General features: G+C 36.5%; 1 protein-coding gene across 7 annotated transcripts in view; it reads right to left on the reverse strand.

Annotated features, from left to right (window-relative positions):
- CCDC18 (coiled-coil domain containing 18) overlaps nucleotides 1-21,205 on the reverse strand; it is a 169,452-nt gene that overhangs the window by 56,543 nt on the left and 91,704 nt on the right. For 4 of the 7 annotated variants that reach the window (XM_027536477.1, XM_027536475.1, XM_027536476.1 and 1 more), the window contains 2 exons: nucleotides 16,147-16,347; nucleotides 5,296-5,763 (listed from right to left, as the gene is read on the reverse strand). The exons of 1 other annotated variant lie outside the window; for it this stretch is intronic. In XM_027536477.1, the coding sequence (XP_027392278.1) occupies nucleotides 5,296-5,763; nucleotides 16,147-16,347 (669 nt within the window). Of the gene's footprint in view, nucleotides 1-370; nucleotides 1,560-5,295; nucleotides 5,764-16,146; nucleotides 16,348-21,205 lie in introns of those variants that run through there. 2 more of the 7 variants (XM_027536478.1, XM_027536480.1) reach the window with 2 other exon arrangements.

A 21,205-nucleotide genomic window follows, 5' to 3' on the forward strand; every position in this document is an offset into this window, starting at 1 on the left:
GCCATTGCCTTCTCCATGTATGGATGTGAGAGTTGGACTATAAAGAATGCTGAGTGCTGAAGAATTGATGCTTTTGAACTGTGGTATTGGAGAAGACTCTTGAGAGTCTCTTGGACTACAAGGAGATCCAACCCGTCAATCCTGAAGGAAATCAGTCTTGAATATTTATTGAAAGGACTAATGCTGAAGCTGAAGCTCCAATACTTTGGCCACCTGATGTGAAGAACTGACTCCTTGGAAATGACCCTGATGCTGAGAAAGATTGAAGGTGGGAGAAGGGGACGACAGAAGATGAGATGGTTGGATGGTATCACTGACTCTATGGACGTGAGTTTGAGCAAGCTCCAGGAGCTGGTGATGGACACAGAAGCCTGACGTGCTATAGTCCATGGGGTGGCAAAGAGTTGGACACGATTGAGCAACCTAACCGAACTGAAGTTTTGACGGAACTGCCACAATCTCAAGATGAAAGAATGGTTACTTCTTATGGATGAGCAAAGAGAGTAATTTCTTGGAATAGAACCTACTCCTGGTGAAGATGCTGTAAAGCTTGTTGAAATGACAACAAAGGACTTAGAATATTACATAAACTTAGCTGATAAAGCGGGATTTGAGAGAATTGAGTCCAGTTCTGAAAGAAGTCCTACTGTTGGTAATGTTATCAAACAGCACTGTATGTTACAGAGAATTGTTTGTTAAAGAGCAAATCAATCAATGTGACAATCTTCATTGTTGTCTTATTTCAAGAAATTGCCACAGCCACCCCCAACATTCAGCAACCACCAAGGGAGAGGCAAGATCCTTCAGCAGAAAAAAGATTATGACTTGCTGAAGGCGCAGGTAATAGTTAGCATTTTTTAGTAATAAAAGCATTTTAAAATTAAGGCATGTACATTGATTTTTTTAGACATAATGCTATACAGACTAACATACATAGTTATGTAAACATAACAAATTATGTTTCTTTACTGTGATTTAATTTCTTTACTGCTTTATTGCAATGGTCTGGAACTGAAGCTGCAATATCTCTGAGGTATGCCTGTAATATCTACTTTACAAAATTGTTATGTGGATTAAATGAGTCAACAAATATGAAGAGCTTAAAATAGTGCCTGATAAGTGGTAAACATTTAACAAAAGTTAGCCATTATTAGTACAATTATGAACCTGTGGCAGAATGAGCTCTGAATTCATATTACTTCTTTTAAAAATAAAGTATCACTAGAAAAATAAGCAAATAATATGGGAGTCTGATTGAAAATATAAGTTATTCAATGTACTTATGCATTTTAATAATGATTTCTAAGTAAAAGATAAAAGGAACATAGCAAGTTCAAACCAGAATAATGAATAAATTGAATTAATTTACACAAAAAGTATAAGTAAGCTTTAAAAGAAAGAACTTTCTTTAAAAATCTTAAAATATAAAATTTATTTAAAAGCAATAAAATAGCAGTTTATATGAAGTAGGAACTACATATAATAAGTAAACACTACACAGTACCAAAAATTCCACTTTTCATCACATCAGCGTCTTCTTTTAACTATAAATTTTCTCCCTGGAATAATGCAAAGTAATAGATTATTATTTGAAATCATGATTTAACATTAAAAATCCACTTTAATAATCAGGGGCATAATTTAAAACAAGAGTGGAGAATATTTAGTCAATTGAAAAACAAGAATCAGAAAGTCAGTAATGGATTGCATGGATGGAAAAAGCAAATAATTCTGGTTGCAGGTGGGGTCAGGAGGGAGTGAAAGATTAAATTAAATTGATAAAGTCAATGAAAAACAGAAGAGAGAAAAAAGAGAGAAGAGAGAAAAACAGAGCAGGAAAAAAAAAGGACAGAAATGCTTGTACAAAGAAGTAGCACAGTATAGAAAAGTAGAAAAATAGAGGGAAATGTCTCAGGAGATTCTAAAACTACAGGTCAAATATTCTTGTCATATCTTGATCTTTACCTGGGCTAGGAATTTGAAAATGTTACCATGTCTCTAAGTATTTATTTGTACTCCCACTTCATCCTTTTTTTCCTTACACTTTTAATTGTTACCTAATCACTGATTTTCTCATTCTTATTTTTTATCTTACTGCATGGTATACAGACCATATTTTGAAAACTGCTTTTTTTTTTTGAAAACAAAATGGATAAACAATACTTCTTTCAAATTCCTAATAAACTATCAATCAGCTAATTAACTCACAACACTTCCACTGCTTTAAAGCAGGAGTTTTTAACTTGACATTTGTGTGAACTCTTGAAATTGTGTTCAAAATTGTGTGTGTGTGTAACTTTTTGTGAGTTTTTGAAGCTTTTGTCAAAACCTGAAAGCAAAATACTACTCTGCTAGAGGCTTTATTGTGAATGGAACTGACAAAATAATTAACCATTAAGAAAATCCAAGAAAGGAAACTAACAATGTGGGATCTCAGTTCCTTGACCAGGGGATGAATCCAGTAAAAGCCTGGAATCCTAACCACTAGGCTAGCCGCTGTGCTTAGTCGCTCAGTCATGTCTGACTCTTTGAGACCCCATGGACTGTAACCTGCCAGGCTCCTCTGCCCATGGGGATTCTCCAGGCAAGAATACTGGAGTGGGATTGCCATTTCCTCCTCTAGGGGATCTTCCCAACCCAGGGATTGAAGCCACGTCTCCCCATCGCAGGCAAATTCTTTACCATCTGAGCCAGCAGGGAAGCCCTATAGGCCAACAGGGAGTTCCAAATTAAGCTCTTTTTAATCATGTAAGGAAGGATGTGGAGAAATGAATAAAAGCTCCAACACTGCGACAAAGCTAGCAGAGGTGATGGCATTCCAGTTGAGCTATTTCAAATCCTGAAAGATGACGCTGTGAAAGTGCTACACTCAATATGCCAGCAAATCTGGAAAACTCAGCAGTGGCCACACGACTGGAAAAGGTCAGTTTTCATTCCAATCCCAAAGAAAGGCAATGCCAAAGAATGCTCAAACTACCGCACAATTGCACTCATCTCACACGCCAGTAAAATAATGCTTAAAATTCTCCAAGCCAGGATTCAGCTATACGTGAACAGTGAATTTCCAGATGTTCCAAGCTGGCTTTAGAAAAGGCAGAGGAACCAGAGATCAAATTGCCAACATCCGCTGGATCATAGAAAAAGCAAGAGAGTTCCAGAAAAACGTCTATTTCTGCTTTATGGACTATGCCAAAGCCTTTGACTGTGTGGATCACAATAAACTGTGAAAAATTCTGAAAGAGATAGGAATACCAGACCACCTGACCTGCCTCTTGAGAAACCTGTATGCAGGTCAGGAAGCAACAGTTAGAACTGGACATGGAAAAACAAACTAGTTCCCAAATAGGAAAAGGAGGACATCCAGGCTGTATATTGTCACCCTGCTTATTTAACTTATATGTAGAGTACATCATGAGAAACGCTGGGCTGGAAGAAGCACAAGCTGGAATTAAGATTGCAAAGAGAAATATCAATAACCTCAGATATGCAGATGACACCACCTTTATGGCAGAAAGTAAAGAACAACTAAAGAGCCTCTTGATGAAAGTGAAAGAAGAGAGTGGAAAAGTTGGCTTAAAGCTCAACATTCAGAAAACTAAGATCATGGCATCCGGTCTCATCACTTCATGGCAAATAGGGGGAAACAGTGAAAACAGTGGCTGACTTTATTTTTCTGGGCTCCAGAATCACTGCAGATGGTGATTGTAGCCATGAAATTAAAAGACTCTTACTCCTTGGAAGGAAAGTTATGACCAACCTAGACAGCATATAAAAAGAAAGCAGAAACAGCATATAAAAAGAAAGCAGAAAGCATAGAAAGCAGAGACATTACTTTGCCAACAAATGGCCATCTAGTCAAGGCCATGGTTTTTCCAGTGGTCATGTATGGATGTGAGAGTTGGACTGTGAAGAAAGCTGAGTGCCGAAGAATTGATGCTTTTGAACTGTGGTGTTGGAGAAGACTCTTGAGAGTCCCTTGGACTGCAAGGAGATCCAACCAGTCCATCCTAAAGGAAATCAGTCCTGAATATTCACTGGAAGGACTGATGCTGAAGCTGAAACTCCAATACTCTGGCCACCTGATGTGAAGAACTGACTCATTTGAAAAGACCCTGATGCTGGGAAAGATTGGGGGCAGGAGGAGAATGGCACGACAGAGGATGAGATGGTTCGATGGCATCACCGACTCGATGGACATGGGTTTGGGTGGACTCCAGGAGTAGGTGATCGACAGGGAGGCCTGGCATGCTGCGGTCCATGGGGTTGCAAAGAGTCGGACACGACTGAGCAACTGAACTGAACCGAAATGAGTCTGTCTTGGATCCATTCAAAAAACACTTTTTAAACATTTTAGGCCACCAAACCTACTTTGATATGTTTGAAATGAGGAAAACGGACATTTCAAAAAACGTAAAATTACCTGAAAGAAATCTTTATTTCTGTGTGCAAACTATAGATTAACTGCTTATAAACAATGTCAAGTAGTCTGTAATGTATGTGTAGCAGCGATAAAGTTGCCTCTTCAGTATGGTATGTTCAAGAAATAATGCAAGTAGAAAAATCATGTGAATGCGATATTCTGAGTCACTATGGAAGCCTATGACCAAAACAAAAGGCTACCTGAATAATCTTTACTAGAATGGTTTCCAGGAAGTCTAGGAACACAACAATTTTAGCACTCCAAAAAACATTCTCCAGTACTCTGGAGTTCAAAATACTTTCCTAATATGAGGTAGAGTTGGTCTTTAATCAAGTATGGCTGCTGCTGCTGCTAAGTCACTTTAGTCATGTCCGACTCTGTGTGACCCCATAGACGGCAGCCCACCAGGCTCCCCCATCCCTGGGATTCTCCAGGCAAGAACACTGGAGTGGGTTGCCATTTCCTTCTCCAATGCATGAAAGTGAAAAGTGAAAGTCAAGTCGCTCAGTCGTGTCTGACCCTCAGCGACCCCATGGACTGCAGCCTTCCAGGCTCCTCCGTCCATGGGATTTTCCAGGCAAGAGTACTGGAGTGGGGTGCCATTGCCTTCTCCGAATCAAGTATTCGGAGATTCTACTTAATCAAATATTAACCTATTTTAACAAAAATTAATTTTCAAAGCTAAATTTTCAACTCTACTTGTCTAGGTAAAAGCATTCTGAACTTACAAGGAGTTTTTTCATACTTTCAATAATTGTGCACATCACCTAATGACATGAGTATTTTATTTAAATGTATACATTTTTTCCTTAAAAAAAGAAAATGATCCTCATTGGAGACAAATTATTGTAACTTCTAACGTATGAAATACATACCTGAGTTGAACCAGCACCTGTTTGCATAGAAGATTTTTTTAATAGTCGCACTTCTTTGTTTATGTATCTTAGCATTCCACTCAGAGTACTGAAGTCATTATTCTCAGAATTATCATCATTGAGGTCATATGTGAGAGGTTTAAATGAGTCTGACTGGGTATAAGGTAGATCTCTCTGGTTTTCTTCTAATGTTGAAGGTTGTTCCAATTGCATTTTTTTTAAGTCCTGTAGTAATTCTTCAGAAAGATCTTCATCACTATGAGTTCTGAAACTAAGATCACTGGCGCTAATAGAGCGACGTAGTTTCCTACACTTGAAAAAAGCTGTGTGAGAATGCTTAGCTAATTTTGAATCTTGAATATCAGGCGTGATTTCTACTGGAGATGTAAATGGGGCTGGTAGAAATTTGATGTCTTCTGCCCTTTCATGTCCAGAAATTTTGGCTTGTAATCTGGTTAATTCTGATTCCTATAGAAAAATTGGTACATAGTAGGTGCTGATTACATATCTGTTAAATAAATGAATTACTTAGAAAATCATAGACTTAGAAGGCATCTAAGTTAAACTTGGCTCTAGTACAGTACAGAATTCTTTTTATAACAACTCATGTGGGTTGTTGGAGAAGGCAATGGCACCCCTCTCCAGTACTCTTGCCTGGAAAATCCCATGGACAGAGGAGCCTGGAATGCTGCAGTCCATGGGGTTGCTGAGAGTCGGACACGACTGAGTGACTTCACTTTCACTTTTCTCTTTTCACGCACTGGAGAAGGAAATGGCAACCCACTCCAGTATTCTCGCCCGGAGAATCCCAGGGACAACGGAGCCTGGTGGGCTGCCCTCTATGGGGTCGCACAGAGTCGGACACGACTGAAGCGACTTAGCATAGCATAGCATAGCATAGCATAGCATAGCATGTGGGTTGTTAACTATGTTAAAACTACATAGTTAAAACTATGTTAAAACCCTTCATTTTGGGACAATTGAACTCCGGGAGTTGGTGATGGACAGGGAGGCCTGGCGTGCTGCGATTCATGGGGTCGCAAAGAGTCGGACATGACTGAGCGACTGATCTGATCTGATCTAGTCATTAGCATTATGTTTAAACTATATAAGGAACTCCATGAAAACTGTATGTTCCTTATAGAATTTTTCTTAGTATTGATGACAATATAAATTTCTATTAAAGACTGAAAACTTACATATAAATTTTTTTTGCAAAAGTATAAAAAGGTACACAATCATTTGTCAATCTAACATATATACACACAAAAAATAACGTCCTTCAGAATTTGTAATAGGAAATAAATGCATATTAGCTACTTTGCTGTATATGTCATCATCACAAGAAATCTTTACTAGTAAATTTTTAAAACCTTTAAATAATTAATAATGTTTAATAAATCAATCCTTATTAAATAAACTTTTCATTTCTGTTTTTCCATGTCCGTCATTTGTGTCCTGTGACCTAACTCTGGGATCCCAAGAATTGAGACTGTATATACTGAAAAGCAATCAAGTCAAAAAAATAAAGGGAGGACATTTTAATTTCAAAAGTTATATAATATGTATAATAGTCCCCTATTCAAATACATTCTCCTTTTCTTACAGGTATCCATAAGATGCATATTTCTAAACCAGTCACTTTTAAACTGATAGTTTCCATTCTTTCTAAAAATACTATGCTTATAGCTAAAACTGTCATAACCACAGTGTGCATTGCAAAATTCATATTTCACTTCTGCTGTCTTTATACCTCTTTATTCTAGGCAAACTTGATTTATAAGTGGCATAAGTGCCAATTTTTTCAAGCAAATTTTGTATTCACATTGTTATAACCACAATTATTTAATGAAATAACTATAAAGTTCACATATATAAGGTCATGTGCAGTTTAAGTTTCTTTTAAACTTCTGTGTGTTATTCAGTCACACTAAGAAATGTGGTATCTCAGATAAGTAGGATTCCATTTAACTTAGAGTTCAACACCTAACTTTTATGAAGAAATGTAGTAAACCAAATATATTAAACATAATTCACCTTTTTCTTAAGACTCAAAGCAGCTCATTGTTGTGATCCTTACTGTAGTAGGCCATAATACACTGATGTTTTATGGCCTTCAGAAGACACACTCAAATACTAGGGTACTTTTTAGGCTATTAAACTGAAAAGATCAGTTGCCTCAGTGTTCTTTCTTCTCTTCTCCCTCACTTCTGTTCCTGTTCTCTGTCATTTACTGCTGCTTTCAGTGAATAGCTTTCCACTATTTATAGTTACTTCTAATTGTTACATTTATGCCAGCTTCTGCTCTTTTCTTAGTTTTTCTTCTTTCTCTCTCCAAACTAGACCTTAGAGCCAGCTAAAATTGACTTCGAGAGCTATTGTCAGAAAACAAAGAAAAAAAAAAAAGAAGAAAACAAAGAAACTCTACTTTTTGCCTGCTATCCTGGCTAATCATGGTACATGTTCTAAGATCTATGTATCTATAGTTCATTTAAGAATTGCTGCTATTCTGAGAATATTTTGACAACTTTCTAAGTAGCTGAATTTACACACTGCTGAATAATTGATAAGTGCAATCCACTGTATTTATCTCATTGGTAATATCTAACAAGTGAGCAGAGATTACTACTAATAAGTGACAGAGATATACTATGCAGAATCTTTAAAATTTGTAGATTGAATTTTTTGCAATGACGTTTTATAATTTTGTATAAATGTTATAAATCCCCAGAACACTAAGTATATTACTATTTCAATAAAAGTATAGAGGGTTCACCTGAAACATAATTCTGGATTCTGTTTATTCAACTTTCCTATAGTACTATGAATATCAAGCATTAAAAACAAAAAATCATGTATTTGGCTGCACTGGGTCTTAGTTGCCACACATCGGATCTTTAGTTGCAGCATGAGAACTCAGTTGTGGTATGTGGGATCTAGTTTCCTGACCAGAGACAGAACCAAGGCCCTAAGCGCTGGGAGTGCAGAGTCTTAGCAACTGGACCACCAGGTAAGTCAATATCAAGCATTTTATAAAAGGAATTTAAGTGCTTAGCATAATAATACAAGTATTTCCATAGTAATAATTGAGTTTCTTTGCTTTTCAATAACTTCCATTTTACTATAAAATCATTTATTGCTTCACAACTATCAGTGGGGTTGGTCTTTTTTAAGGTCTTCGCTGACAATGTTAATCATACATATCGGCAATTTGAACTAATATTAAATTATTCCTATGCATCAATACTGATATTAATTCCAAATTCAATAATAAACTGCCATGATCAATAAGGGTGAATAACTACCAAGAGTCTATCTGAAAAATCACATATGTACTCAAAACCAGTAAAAATATTTTTTTAATATAATCTTGCATTTTCTAATGATAGTGATGATGATCCAGGATCTCAGGTAAACAATGAAGAAGATGTAAGAAATGTTTACCAAAGGTCTAGAAGAACTAAGGACAAACAAGCAGAGATGAAAAATGCACTAGAAGGAAACAACAAGAGACAGAGGAACAGGTAAGTGACCTGGAAGACAGAATGGTGATTGCCACAAAACAGAATATAAAAAAAAGAATGAAAAAAAAAAAAGAAAAAAAATGTAGACAGTCTAAGTTAATGCACCAACATTTGCATTATAGCGGTCCCAGAAAAAGACAGAGAAGGGACCCAAGAAAATATCTGGAGATAACAGCTGAAAACTTCCTCAATATGGGAAAAGAAATCATCAACCAAGTTCAGGAAATGCAGAGTCCCAGGCAAAATAAACTCAAGAAGAAACACACCGAGACACACAATAATTGATAAAATTAAAGACAAAGATAAAATATTAAAAGCAATAAGGGAAAAATGACAAATAATACTCAAGAGAACTCCCATCAGGTTATCAGCTGATTTCTCAACAGAAACTCTCCGAGCCAGAAGGGAATGGCATGATACATTAAAAGCGATGAAAGGGAAGAACCTACAACTGAGAATAATCTATCCAGCAAGACTCTCATTCAGATTTGATGGAGAAATCCAAAATTTTCCAGACAAGCAAAATTAAAAGAATTCAGCATCACCAAAACAACTTTACAACAAATACTAAAGGAACTTCTCTAGGCAGGAAACACAAAAGAAAAGATCTACAAAAAATAAACCCCAAACAATTAAGAAAATGGTAATAGGCCATATGTAAAATAGGTAGCCAACAGGAATTTGTTGTATGGCTCAGGAAACTCAAACAGGGACTCTGTATCAACCTAGAGAGGTGGGATGGGGAGGGAGACAAGAAGGAGGTTCAAAGGGACGGGACATATTTATACCTATGGCAGATTCATGTTGAGGTTTGACAGAAAACAAAATTCTTTAAAGCAACTATCCTTCAATAAAAAAATTAATTGAAAAAAAGAAAATGGTAATAGGATCATGTGGTGTGCTGTGCTTAGTTGTTCAGATTCTTTGTGACCCCATGGACTGTAGCCCGCCAGGCTCCTTTGTCCATGGGGATTCTCCAGACAAGAATACTGGAATGGGTTGCCATGCTCTCCTCCAGGGGATCTTCCCAATCCAGGGATTGAACCTGGGTCACCTACATTACAGGTGGATCCTTTATCTGAGCCACCAGGGAAGCCCAACAGGATCATAGGATCATACATAGTGATAATTACCTTAACTATAAATGGATTAAATGCACCAATCAAAAGACATAGACTGGATGGGCAGATGAGAGCACGTGCACATATACACTGCCACTTACCGTATTACTCTATGCCCAAAACTGTATGTAATTATTTCATATTGTGAGGTTCATTATGTTTCCATTATGGTTTGCAACTGTGATTATTTTTTATTTTTTGTCTGGCTATTGACTATGAAAACTGACAAACATCTTTCAGTATTATGATTATATAATTACTATTTTCTTAATATCATTGTATCATGATTGGTCAACAGAAAAGAGCAGAATTCTATATCACTAAAATTACCATTTAACAGAAAAACCTGTATTCACTTTTTAAAATCCAGATGCACAACAAAATTATCTTGGAATTTTTTGAAAAATAAAAATGCCCAGGTATTGCTACTCTTCTCCAAAGTGCCAAATGTATTTCTAGTGAACAGCCATGTTTAAAAACAACTGAACTATATGATGATCTTTTACTTTTATCTAGTTTGATTCATGTTTTCTATTTCATAGTCAATGCTCCCATTTCATTTAGCTTATGTTTTCCAATTTCTCTCTTTTTTGTTGTTGTTTCTCAAGACATTTCAAGTGTAGTAGAAAGGCTTTTGTAACATATATATATAGTATGTATAATATATGTATTTTATAAAAATTGTGAATTTTTGCCTAGCTAAATTTATGACACTTTGATTCTACTTGTTTGGCTTAGTATGAACAGAATGCTAGAGTTCTAATTTATATTCACTCAAATTTTGATATAGTGTCATGTATTTTGGCATCTAGTATTACTGGTAAAAGTCCAGAAAATGTATTATCTTAGTGATTTAAAAAGAAAATTTGAATGAGGCTTGAAACTTCTAATCCAATTCTGAGAATATAAAGAAATACTATGTTATTTAAAAAACACAGGAAATTAACAAGTGATACAGTATTATTAACTAAAGTACAGATGATGTTCAAATCTCACAGAATTTTATGCTGCCCATTATTTGTTTTCATACCTCATTAAAGACTCCACATTGTATTTAATTGCATCGAGGCGCTTCAGCTGCATGCAATAAATGCTGGTAAATTCTCTTTTCATTTTCATTCAATTACAAATATTTTCTAATTTTCCTTGTTATGGCTTCTTAGATACATCCATCATTTAAAAGTTGACATTAAACTTCCAAATACATGGGATTTTTTTTTTATGGTACCTTTAACATTAATTTCTCATTTTTATATTAATTTCTCATTAAATGCTTTCTCCTCTGCAATTACCCTCTGTTTTTTTTCAGTCTAACTTTATTGAGGCTTTTTTTTTTTCAATTGAGGCTTTTGATGGCTAAGTTGAAGCTCTCTCTTGGCAAATGTCACATTGCACTTGAAAAGATATGGGTTATTTTCAAATATCTCTTGATATTGATTTCTAACATAATATCACAGTGATAACAGAACTGACTCTATGATTTCAATACCTTTAGACCATGAAATTTTTGAACCTTGTTTTATGTCTTTGGATATGTTTTAGTGTCTCCTAGTTTACAATCTATGGGAACTTGAATATAACTTGTATCCTACTCATGTGTGAAAATGTATAAATCTTAATTATGTTGAATTGGTACACAGAGCTTTTCAGGTCTACTATATCCTTCTTCTCTGTATACTCATTCTATTAATTTTTGAGAGTTTGATATTGAAACTCCAACTAAAAATCTTAATTTATCTACTTAAAAAATTGTAATATATAGTGTAACTATATGTAATCTTGTTCTGTATTTTCCAAGTCTCCTGTAAATGAGTTATCATACTTTTATAACTAAAAAAAAAATTTTAAAACCCTCTAAAGTAAACATCATGATTCAACTGGCCAGGTCAAGATGGCAATATAGGCTCCTTTCATATCTCCTTCCATGTACAAATGATGAAATCTACAACTGTACAAGGAACAATTCCCTTTGAAAAAACTAGCTGAGAAACATCTACACACTGGGTGAATGAGAAAGTCCACATCAAAACTAACAGGAAAGCTGAACTTCACTTTTGCCATAAAGGCCATGCCAAGAACCGGCTATACAATGGGAAGGAACATCTGGCTTTCAGTTTCTTCCTTAAGAGTAAAGGGCTTGGATCCCACATGTAGTGTTCCAACTTTTAAGACTTCCATGTAAGCAATGGGTTTTCAAAACATTTAGCTGTGAAAGCCAATGGGGCCTGCGTCCGAGACCCACAAGATTATAGCAAACAAAGAAGCAGTTCTTAACAGGCTTGCAAGGATGTACCATGGTTAACATCATAGAATTCAGTACAGAAGAAGCAAGCAAGAAAATGTCCATCTCCCAGACTTTCTCCAAAATAGGTCTATTTTCATACTTTAAAAGTTTCTGTGCAAAGGTCAGGCTTCTATTTTAGCATGCATCTGGGGTACCTGTGGTGCTGGAGAAGACTCTTGAGAGTTCCTTGGAAAGCAAGGAGATCAAGTCAGTCAATATTAAAGGAAATCAACCTTGAATACTCTTTGGAAGGACTGATGCTGAAGCTCCAATACCTTGGTCACCTGATGTGAACAGCTGACTCACTGAAAAAGACCCTGATGCTGGGAAAGAGTGAAGGCAGGAGAAGAGGGTGACACAAGATGAGATAGTTGGATAGCATCACTGATTCAATGGACATGAACTTGGGCAAACTCTGGGAGATGATGGGGGACAGGGAAGCCAGGTATGCTGCACTCCATGGGGTCACAAACAGACCCGACTTGGTTACTGAACAACAAACAACAAGGGGCACCTGAAAGACCAGGGAAGCCAGAAGACACTTTCTCTACCTTCTCCCTCAAGCCTGTTCCAAATTACAAGTGTCTCCCTGGACTTTATGCCAGAAGTGTAACAAGGGACAAAGAAGGTCACTATATAATGCTAAAGGAATCAATCTAAGAAAAGAATAACATTTGTATATATTTTGCACCTAAAAAACACAGGAACACCCAAATATATAAAGTAAGTATTGACAGACCAGAGGGAGAAAGAGATAAGCATATAGGGGACTTCAATACCCTAGTTTCATCAATAGATAGATCATCCATACAAAAAATCATTATGAAAACATTGGACTTGAACTGTAAGTTAGACCAAATGGACTTAACAGTTACAGAATATTTCATCCAATACAGGGCAGGAGTGTACATATTCTTCTCAAGTTAATATGGAACATTCTCCAGGATGGATCATCTGTTAAGTCATAAAACAAGTCTTAATAAATTTAGGAAGATTAACAAAACAAAAACAAATTTAGGAAGATTAAAATCCTATAAAGCATCTTCCAACCACAATGGTAGAAAACCAGAAATCGACTACAAGAATAAAACTGGAAAACCCACAATTACGTGGAGATTAAACAACATGTGATGTAACTACCAATGTGTCAAAGAATAAATCAAGAGAAAAATAAAAAATTATTTTCAGACAAATTAAAATAGAAATATAGTAAACCAAAACTTATGGGACATAGCAAAAGCAGATGCAAGTGGGAAATTTATAGTGATAAACACTGTATTTATATAGTAAGAAACAAGAAAGACATCAATAAAACAACCTAAATTTCTACCTTAAAGAAATAGAAAAGGAAGAACAAACTAAGCCCAAAGTTAGGTGAATGAATGAAATAAAGATCAGAGTGGAAATAAATTAAAGATAGACTAAAAAGACAATATAAAAGATTAATGAAACTAATACCTGAGTTCTTAAAAAAGATAAACACAATAAACAAACCATTAGCAAGGCTTAATAAGAGAAAAAGAGAGAGAACTTAAATAAAATCAGAAATGAAAGAGATGTTACAACTTGATACCAAAGAGATAAGGGATCATAAGGGACTACTATGAACAATTACACACTAATAAATTGGTCAGCCAAGAAAAAAACAGATAAGTCTTACAACCCACCAAGACCAAATAATGAAGAAATATAAAGTGAGATCTCAATAGACCAATTACCAGTAAGGAGACTGAATCAGTAATAATAATTTTAAAAAACCTCCCAAAACTGATTCACTTTGCTGTACATCAGAAACTAAAACACTGTAAAACAATATATTCCAGTATCAATAAAAAGTATTTTAAAATAAATAAATATTTAAAAGAAGTAACAGCAAACTGAATTCAACAATGCATTAAAAGAATCATATACCATGATCACGTGAGAGATTAGTTCCAGGGACGTAAGAATGGTTCATCATCTGCAAATTAATGTGATACCACATTAATAAAAAGAAGATAAAAATTATATGATCGTCTCAATAGATGGAGAAAAGCATTTGACAAAATTCAATATTCATTTATGATGAAAATGCACAATGCAACAAGTGGGTACAGGGGGAATGTACACCAAGATAATAAAGGTTATATATAACAAGTCCACAGTTAACATAACCCTAAACAGTGAAAAACTGAAAGCATTTCCTTTAACATCAGGAACAAGACAAGGAGGCTCTATCAAAATTTCAACAGTATTTTTCACAGATATAGAACAAGCTATCATAAAATTTGAATGGAACCACAAAAGACCCTAAATAGTTAAAGCAATTCTAAGAAATAACAAAGTTGGAAACATCATATTTCCTGATTTCAAACCATATTACAAAGCTATAGTAACAATAATAAAAACACTATGGTACACAGTAGTATAGAAATGGACACACAGATAAATGGAACAAAATAGATAGCCCAGAAATAAACCTATGCATGTATAGCCAGTTAATTTATGACAAAGGAACTAAGAACATACAATCAGGAAAGAATAATTATCTTCAATGAATCATGCTGGGAAAACCAGACAGCCAGATGCAAAAGAATGAAACTGGACCCCAGTCCTACACCATACACAAAAATCAACTGAAACTGAGAGTGAAGAAAAATTAGAGAGTAAGCATCTTGATATTGGGCATAGCAATGATTTTTTGGATTTGATAACAAAAGTAAAGGCAACAAAAGCAAAAATAAAAAAGAGGGACTATACAAACTAAAAAGTTCTTGCACAGCAATGGAAACCAGTAAAAAGGCAACATACAAAATGGGAGAAAATGTTTGCCAATCATTTATCTGATAAGCAGTTAATATCTAAACTACATAAAGAACTCATATAATTTAATAGCAAAGAAACAAACCATTCAGTTTTTAAAAAGGTAGAGGAATTGAATATACATTTTTTCAAAGAAGATATACAAAGGGCCAATAAGTACATGAAAAGGTACTCAATATCACTAATCTTCTGGGAAATGCATATCAACATCAAATGGGATATCACCTTACACCCACCAGAATGGCTATCAATAGAAAGACAAGAAATGAGTGTTGGCAAGGGTATGTAGAAAAGGGAGACCATGTTTACTGTTGGTAGGCAAGCTACCTAGTACAAGCACTAAGGGAAACAGCGTGGAGATTCTTCCAAAAATGAAAAATAGGAGTCTCATATGACCCAGCAACACCACTTCTGGGTATATATTCAAAGGGAATGAAAACAGGTTATTAAATGCACTCCTGTGTTCATTGCAACATTATTCACAATTAGCTCAGATAAGGAAAAAAGTACCCATTGATGAATGGATAAAGAAGATGTGGTAAATACATATATATAATGGAATGTACAATATGCCCTTTGGAACAACATCAATGGACCTTTAGGGCATTACACTAAGTGAAATAAAACAGAGAAAGACAAATACTGCATGATATTACTTGAATGTGGAATCTCAAAAAAAAAAAAAATCCAAACTCATAGAAATAGCAGGAGAGTGGTTGCCAGAGACTAGGAGATTGGGAGGTGAGCAAAATAGGTTGCTCAAAGGGTACAGCTTTTCAGATATAAGATGACTGAGGGTTTAATGTATAATATGATGACTATAGTTGATAAAACCAGTGTATAAATGAAACTTGCTGAAAAAGTAGAACTTAAATGTTCTCACCAAAAAAAAGTTTTTAAAGTTCATGTTTGATCATAATTATTTCTCTTAAGGCAATATGATACATTCCTTATTAATAATCTCCAAATTCAGTATCTTCTAAATAAAGGGCCTTTTATTCAAAGGTCAATTTTTGGTTATTAAGTGTTCTACAAACTCCAGGAATTCTGATTATGGGGAAATCAGTCATAAATTTACTTCATTATAGTTCTGCTTTATGTATTTTATATGTTCACTTACCTTAATAAGTAATGCTTCATTTGTAGCTTCAATTACTTCATTCCTATCTTGGACTTGCTGATGCAAACTGCTTACAGTGTCCTGAGCTTCTTCTAATTCTAGTTTTGCTTTCTCTAATTGTTCATTTAGTTGCTGAACAGAAGTCTTTTGAGAATCAACAGAAATCTTCCACTTTGCATGGTTTTCCTGATGTGAAATCATCTACACAGCCCCCAAATTGAAAAGGAATGGAAGAAAGAAAATAGGATGAAGTTGGTTTCAATAACATTCTAATACTTTCCATTTCCCCTTGAAATAAAAGCAAATTGTTTATAGTTACAAATATGATTTCTCAACAAACAACATATTAGAGGGAAAATAGTCTTAAATTTACTTAAGAACAGTTAACTAAGTACAATGGACTACTTTTGGATACTGATTTGAAGAAATCAGCTATAAAGACCTTTATGAGGAAGACATAATCCAGATAACCACGACAGTGTGATCACTCACCTAGAGCCAGACATCCTGGAGAGTGAAGTTAAGTGGGCTTTCATGAGGTCGCTAAGAGTCGGACACGACTGAGCGACTTCACTTTCACTTTTCACTTTCATGCACTGGAGAAGGAAATCTGAACAATGACTACATGTTTGATGATATCAAGGAATTATAATCAAATTATAAGTATGAAAATGGCATTGTGGTTATATTTTTTAAATAGTTCTTATCTTTCAGATATATTTATTGAAATGCTTATTGATGAAACAATCATGTTTTGGATTTCCATCCCTCAAAATTACAGGATATGTGAGAGAGGGAAAAAAGAGAAATGAGAGAGGTTAAAGATATGGTGATCATACTTCCCAGTTTACCTACAATCGTCTAGGTTTTATGCCTGGTATTCTGGTGTAATTAATAACAGCACTCTTCTTCATTCTCAAATTTCCTTTTATATAAAATAAATAGTCAACATTCTTACAAATTAAGTAAAATTGGCCATGAGCAGGCTTCTTGGTAAAGAATCTGCCTGCAATGCAGGACACCCTGGTTCAACTCCTAGGTCAGGAAGATCCCCTGGAGGAGGAAATGGCAACCCACTCCAGTGTTTTTGCCTGGAGAATCCCATGGACAGAGGAGCCTGGCATGCTACATACAGTCCATGGGGTTGCAAGACTCAGCCATGAGTTGAAAATTATTGAAGCTGAGCAATATATAGGAAAGAAATAAGGGAAAACAACAGAATGGGAAAGACTAGAGATCTCTTCAAGAAAATCTGAGATACCAAGGTAACCTTTTTCATGTAAAGACAGGCACAATAAAGGACAGAAACAGTATGGACTAAACAGAAGCAGAAGATATTAAGAGACTCAAGAATACAGAAGAACTATACAAAAAAGATGATAAGACAACGCGATGGTTGGATGGCATCACTGACTCAATGGACATGAGTTTGAGCAAGCTCTGGGAGACGGTGAAGACACAGAAGTCTGGCATGCTGCAGTCCATGAGGATGCAGAGTCAGACACGACTGAGAGACTGAACAACAACAAATACAAAAAAGAACTTAATGATCCAGATAACCACGACAGTGTGATCACTCACCTACAGCCAGACATCCTGGAGAGTGAAGTTAAGTGGGCTTTCATGAGGTCGCTAAGAGTCGGACACAACTGAGCGACTTCACTTTCACTTTTCACTTTCATGCATTGGAGAAGGAAATGGCAACCCACTCCAGTGTTCTTGCCTGGAGAATCCCAGGAACAGAGGAGCCTGGTAGGAGGCCATCTATGGGGTCGCACAGAGTCGGACACGACTGAAGTGACTTGGCAGCAGCAGCAGCAGCAGCAGCAGCAGGAAGCATCAAGACAAACAAAGCTAGTGGAGGTGATGAAATTCCACTAAACTATTTCAAAACCTAAAAGAGATGCTGTGAAAGTGCTGAACTCAATATGCCAGCAAATTTGGAAAACTCAGCAGTGGCCATAATATTGAATAAGGTCAGTTTCCATTCCAATCCAAAAGAAAGGCAATGTCAGAGAATGTTCAAACTACTGTACAATTATGCTCATTTCACATGAGAGCAAGGTAATGCTAAAAATCCTTCAAGCTAGGTTTCAACAGTACATGCACCAAGAACTTCCAGATGTACAAGCTGGATTTAGAAAAGGCAATCAGAGATCAAATTGCCAACATCCATTGGATCACAGAAAAAGCAAGGGAATTCCAGAAAAACATTTCCTTCTGCTTCATTGACTATGAAAAAGCCTTTGACTATGTAGATCACAACAAACTGGAAAATTCTTAAAGAGATGGGAATATCAGACCACCTTACCTGCCTCCTATGAAACCTGTATGCAGGTCAAGAAGCAACTGTTAGAACCAGACATGGAACAATGGACTGGTTCCAAATCAGGAAAAGAGTACGTCAAGGCTGTATACTGTCACCCTGCTTATTTAACTTATATGCAGAATACATCATGCAAAATGCCGGGCTGGATGAATCACAAGTTGGAATCAAGAATGCTAGGAGAAATATCAATAACCTTAGATATGCAGATGATACCACCCTTATGGCAGAAAGCAAAGAGGAATTGAAGAGCCTCTTGATGAAAGCTAGCTTAAAACTCAACATTCAAAAAATGAAAATCATGGCATCTGGTTGCATCACTTCATGGATAGTAGATGGGGAAACAATGGAAAGAGTGAAAAACTTTATTTTCTTGGGCTCAAAAATCACTGTTGATGGTGACTGCAGCCATTAAATTAAAAGACACTTGCTCTTTGGAAGAAAAGCTATGACAAATCTAGATATAGTATTAAAAAGCAGAGACATTTTGTTGCCTACAAAGGTCTGCATAGTCAGAGCTTGGTTTTTCCAGTAGTCATGTATGGATGTGAGAGCTGGACAATAAAAAAGGCTTGAGCAGCAAAGATTTGATATCCTTGAACTGTGATGCTGGAGAAAACTCTCGAGAGTCCCTTGGACAACAAGGAGATCAAACCAGTCAATCCTGGAGGAAATCAACCCTGTATATACATTGGAAGGACTGATGTTGAAACAGAAACTCCAATACTTTGGCCACCTGATGCAAAGAGCCCACTCACTGGAAATGACCCTGATGCTGGGAAAGATTGAAGGCAGGAGGAGAAGGGGATGACAGAGGAGGAGAAGGGGACGACAGAGGATGAGATGGTTGGATGGCATCACCAACTCAACGGACATGGGTTTGAGCAAACGCTGGGAGATGGTGAAGGACAGGGAAGCGTGGTGTGCTACAGTCCATGGAGTAGCAGAGTAGGACATGACTGAGCAACTGAACAACAATAACAATATATAGGAAAATTTATACCATTCTACTTCTGATTATGTTAAAAATTTTCCATAATAAAGTTTTTAAAAATCTCATTTTATTGAGAAAATCAGCTTTGCAATTGAGTTTCCTGACAATTCTAAAACCTGTATTTTAAAAATTAGTTAACAATTATCAATCCCTTTTCCTATTTAATAACATACTTTCATTTTATATTCAAACAACATCAGATCAGATCAGATCAGTCACTCAGTCGTGTCTGACTCTTTGTGACCCCATGAATCGCAGCACGCCAGGCCTCCCTGTCCATCACCAACTCCCGGAGTTCACTGAGACTCACGTCCATTGAGTCAGTGATGCCATCCAGCCATCTCATCCTCTGTCGTCCCCTTCTCCTTTTGCCCCCAATCCCTCCCAGCATCAGTCTTTTCCAATGAGTCAACTCTTCGCATGAGGTAGCCAAAGTACTGGAGTTTCAGCTTTAGCATCATTCCTTCCAAGAAATCCCAGGGCTGATCTCTTTCAGAATGGACTGGTTGGATCTCCTTGCAGTCCAAGGGACTCTCAAGAGTCTTCTCCAACACCACAGTTCAAAAGCATCAATTCTTCGGCGCTCAGCCATCTTCACAGTCCAACTCTCACATCCATACGTGACCACAGGAAAAACCATAGCCTTGACTAGACGAACCTTTGTTGGCAAAGTAATGTCTCTGCTTTTGAATATGCTATCTAGGTTGGTCATAACTTTCCTTCCAAGGAGTAAGCGTCTTTTAATTTCATGGCTGCAGTCACCATCTGCAGTGATTTTCGAGCCCAGAAAAATAAAGTCAGCCACTGTTTCCACTGTTTCCCCATCTATTTCCCATGAAGTGATGGGACTGGATGCCATGATCTTCGTTTTCTGAATGTTGAGCTTTAAGCCAACTTTTTCACTCTCCACTTTCACTTTCATCAAGAGGCTCTTTAGTTCCTCTTCACTTTCTGCCATCAGGGTGGTGTCATCTGCATATCTGAGGTTATTGATTTCTTCTGGCAATCTTGATTCCAGCTTGTGTTTCTTAAAAACATCTTTCTTAAGAACAACCACAACAAACCTATATATATATTTTTAACCTGCAAGTATTTATTTTAATTACTCCTATTTGAAGGTTCTTTTTTGGAAAATTTTATTATCCACTCTTTGCATTCCTTAAAGGTTCCCACTGGTTTGGGCAAATTCATATTATCCTCATGACTATGTTTTTGAGGGACTCTAGGTATGTTAGCAGATTCATTTTCAATTTACTTCACAAGAGCTCTGTAACCCTCAATAATGTTGCAACCAATAGCATGCTGTAACTTGTGTAAATGGATAGGGAAAGGGTTTCGGGGCACTGGTCAGCTTCTTCCAAATGTTTGGAACCTTGCAGAGACAGAAACTGGTTCTAGGAGCTTTACTATCAAGCCATACAAAATTACTTCACAGTAGCCTTTAAGTCATTTGCCATATTCTTCACTGATAACTTTGGTGTTTCCTAGAGATCCAATCGGAGAAGGCAATGGCACCCCACTCCAATGCTCTTGCCTGGAAAATCCCATGGATGGACAGCCTGGTAGGCTGCAGTCCATGGGGTCACAAAGAGTTGGACATGACTGAACGACTTCACTTTCACTTTTCACTTTTATGCACTGGAGAAGGAAATGGCAACCCACTCCAGTGTTCTTGCCTGGAGAATCCCAGGGACGGGGGAGCCTGGTGGGCTGCCATCTATGGGGTCACACAGAGTCAG

This window comes from Bos indicus x Bos taurus, chromosome 3, assembly GCF_003369695.1.
Source record: "Bos indicus x Bos taurus breed Angus x Brahman F1 hybrid chromosome 3, Bos_hybrid_MaternalHap_v2.0, whole genome shotgun sequence".
NCBI classification, from domain to species: Eukaryota; Metazoa; Chordata; class Mammalia; order Artiodactyla; family Bovidae; genus Bos; species Bos indicus x Bos taurus.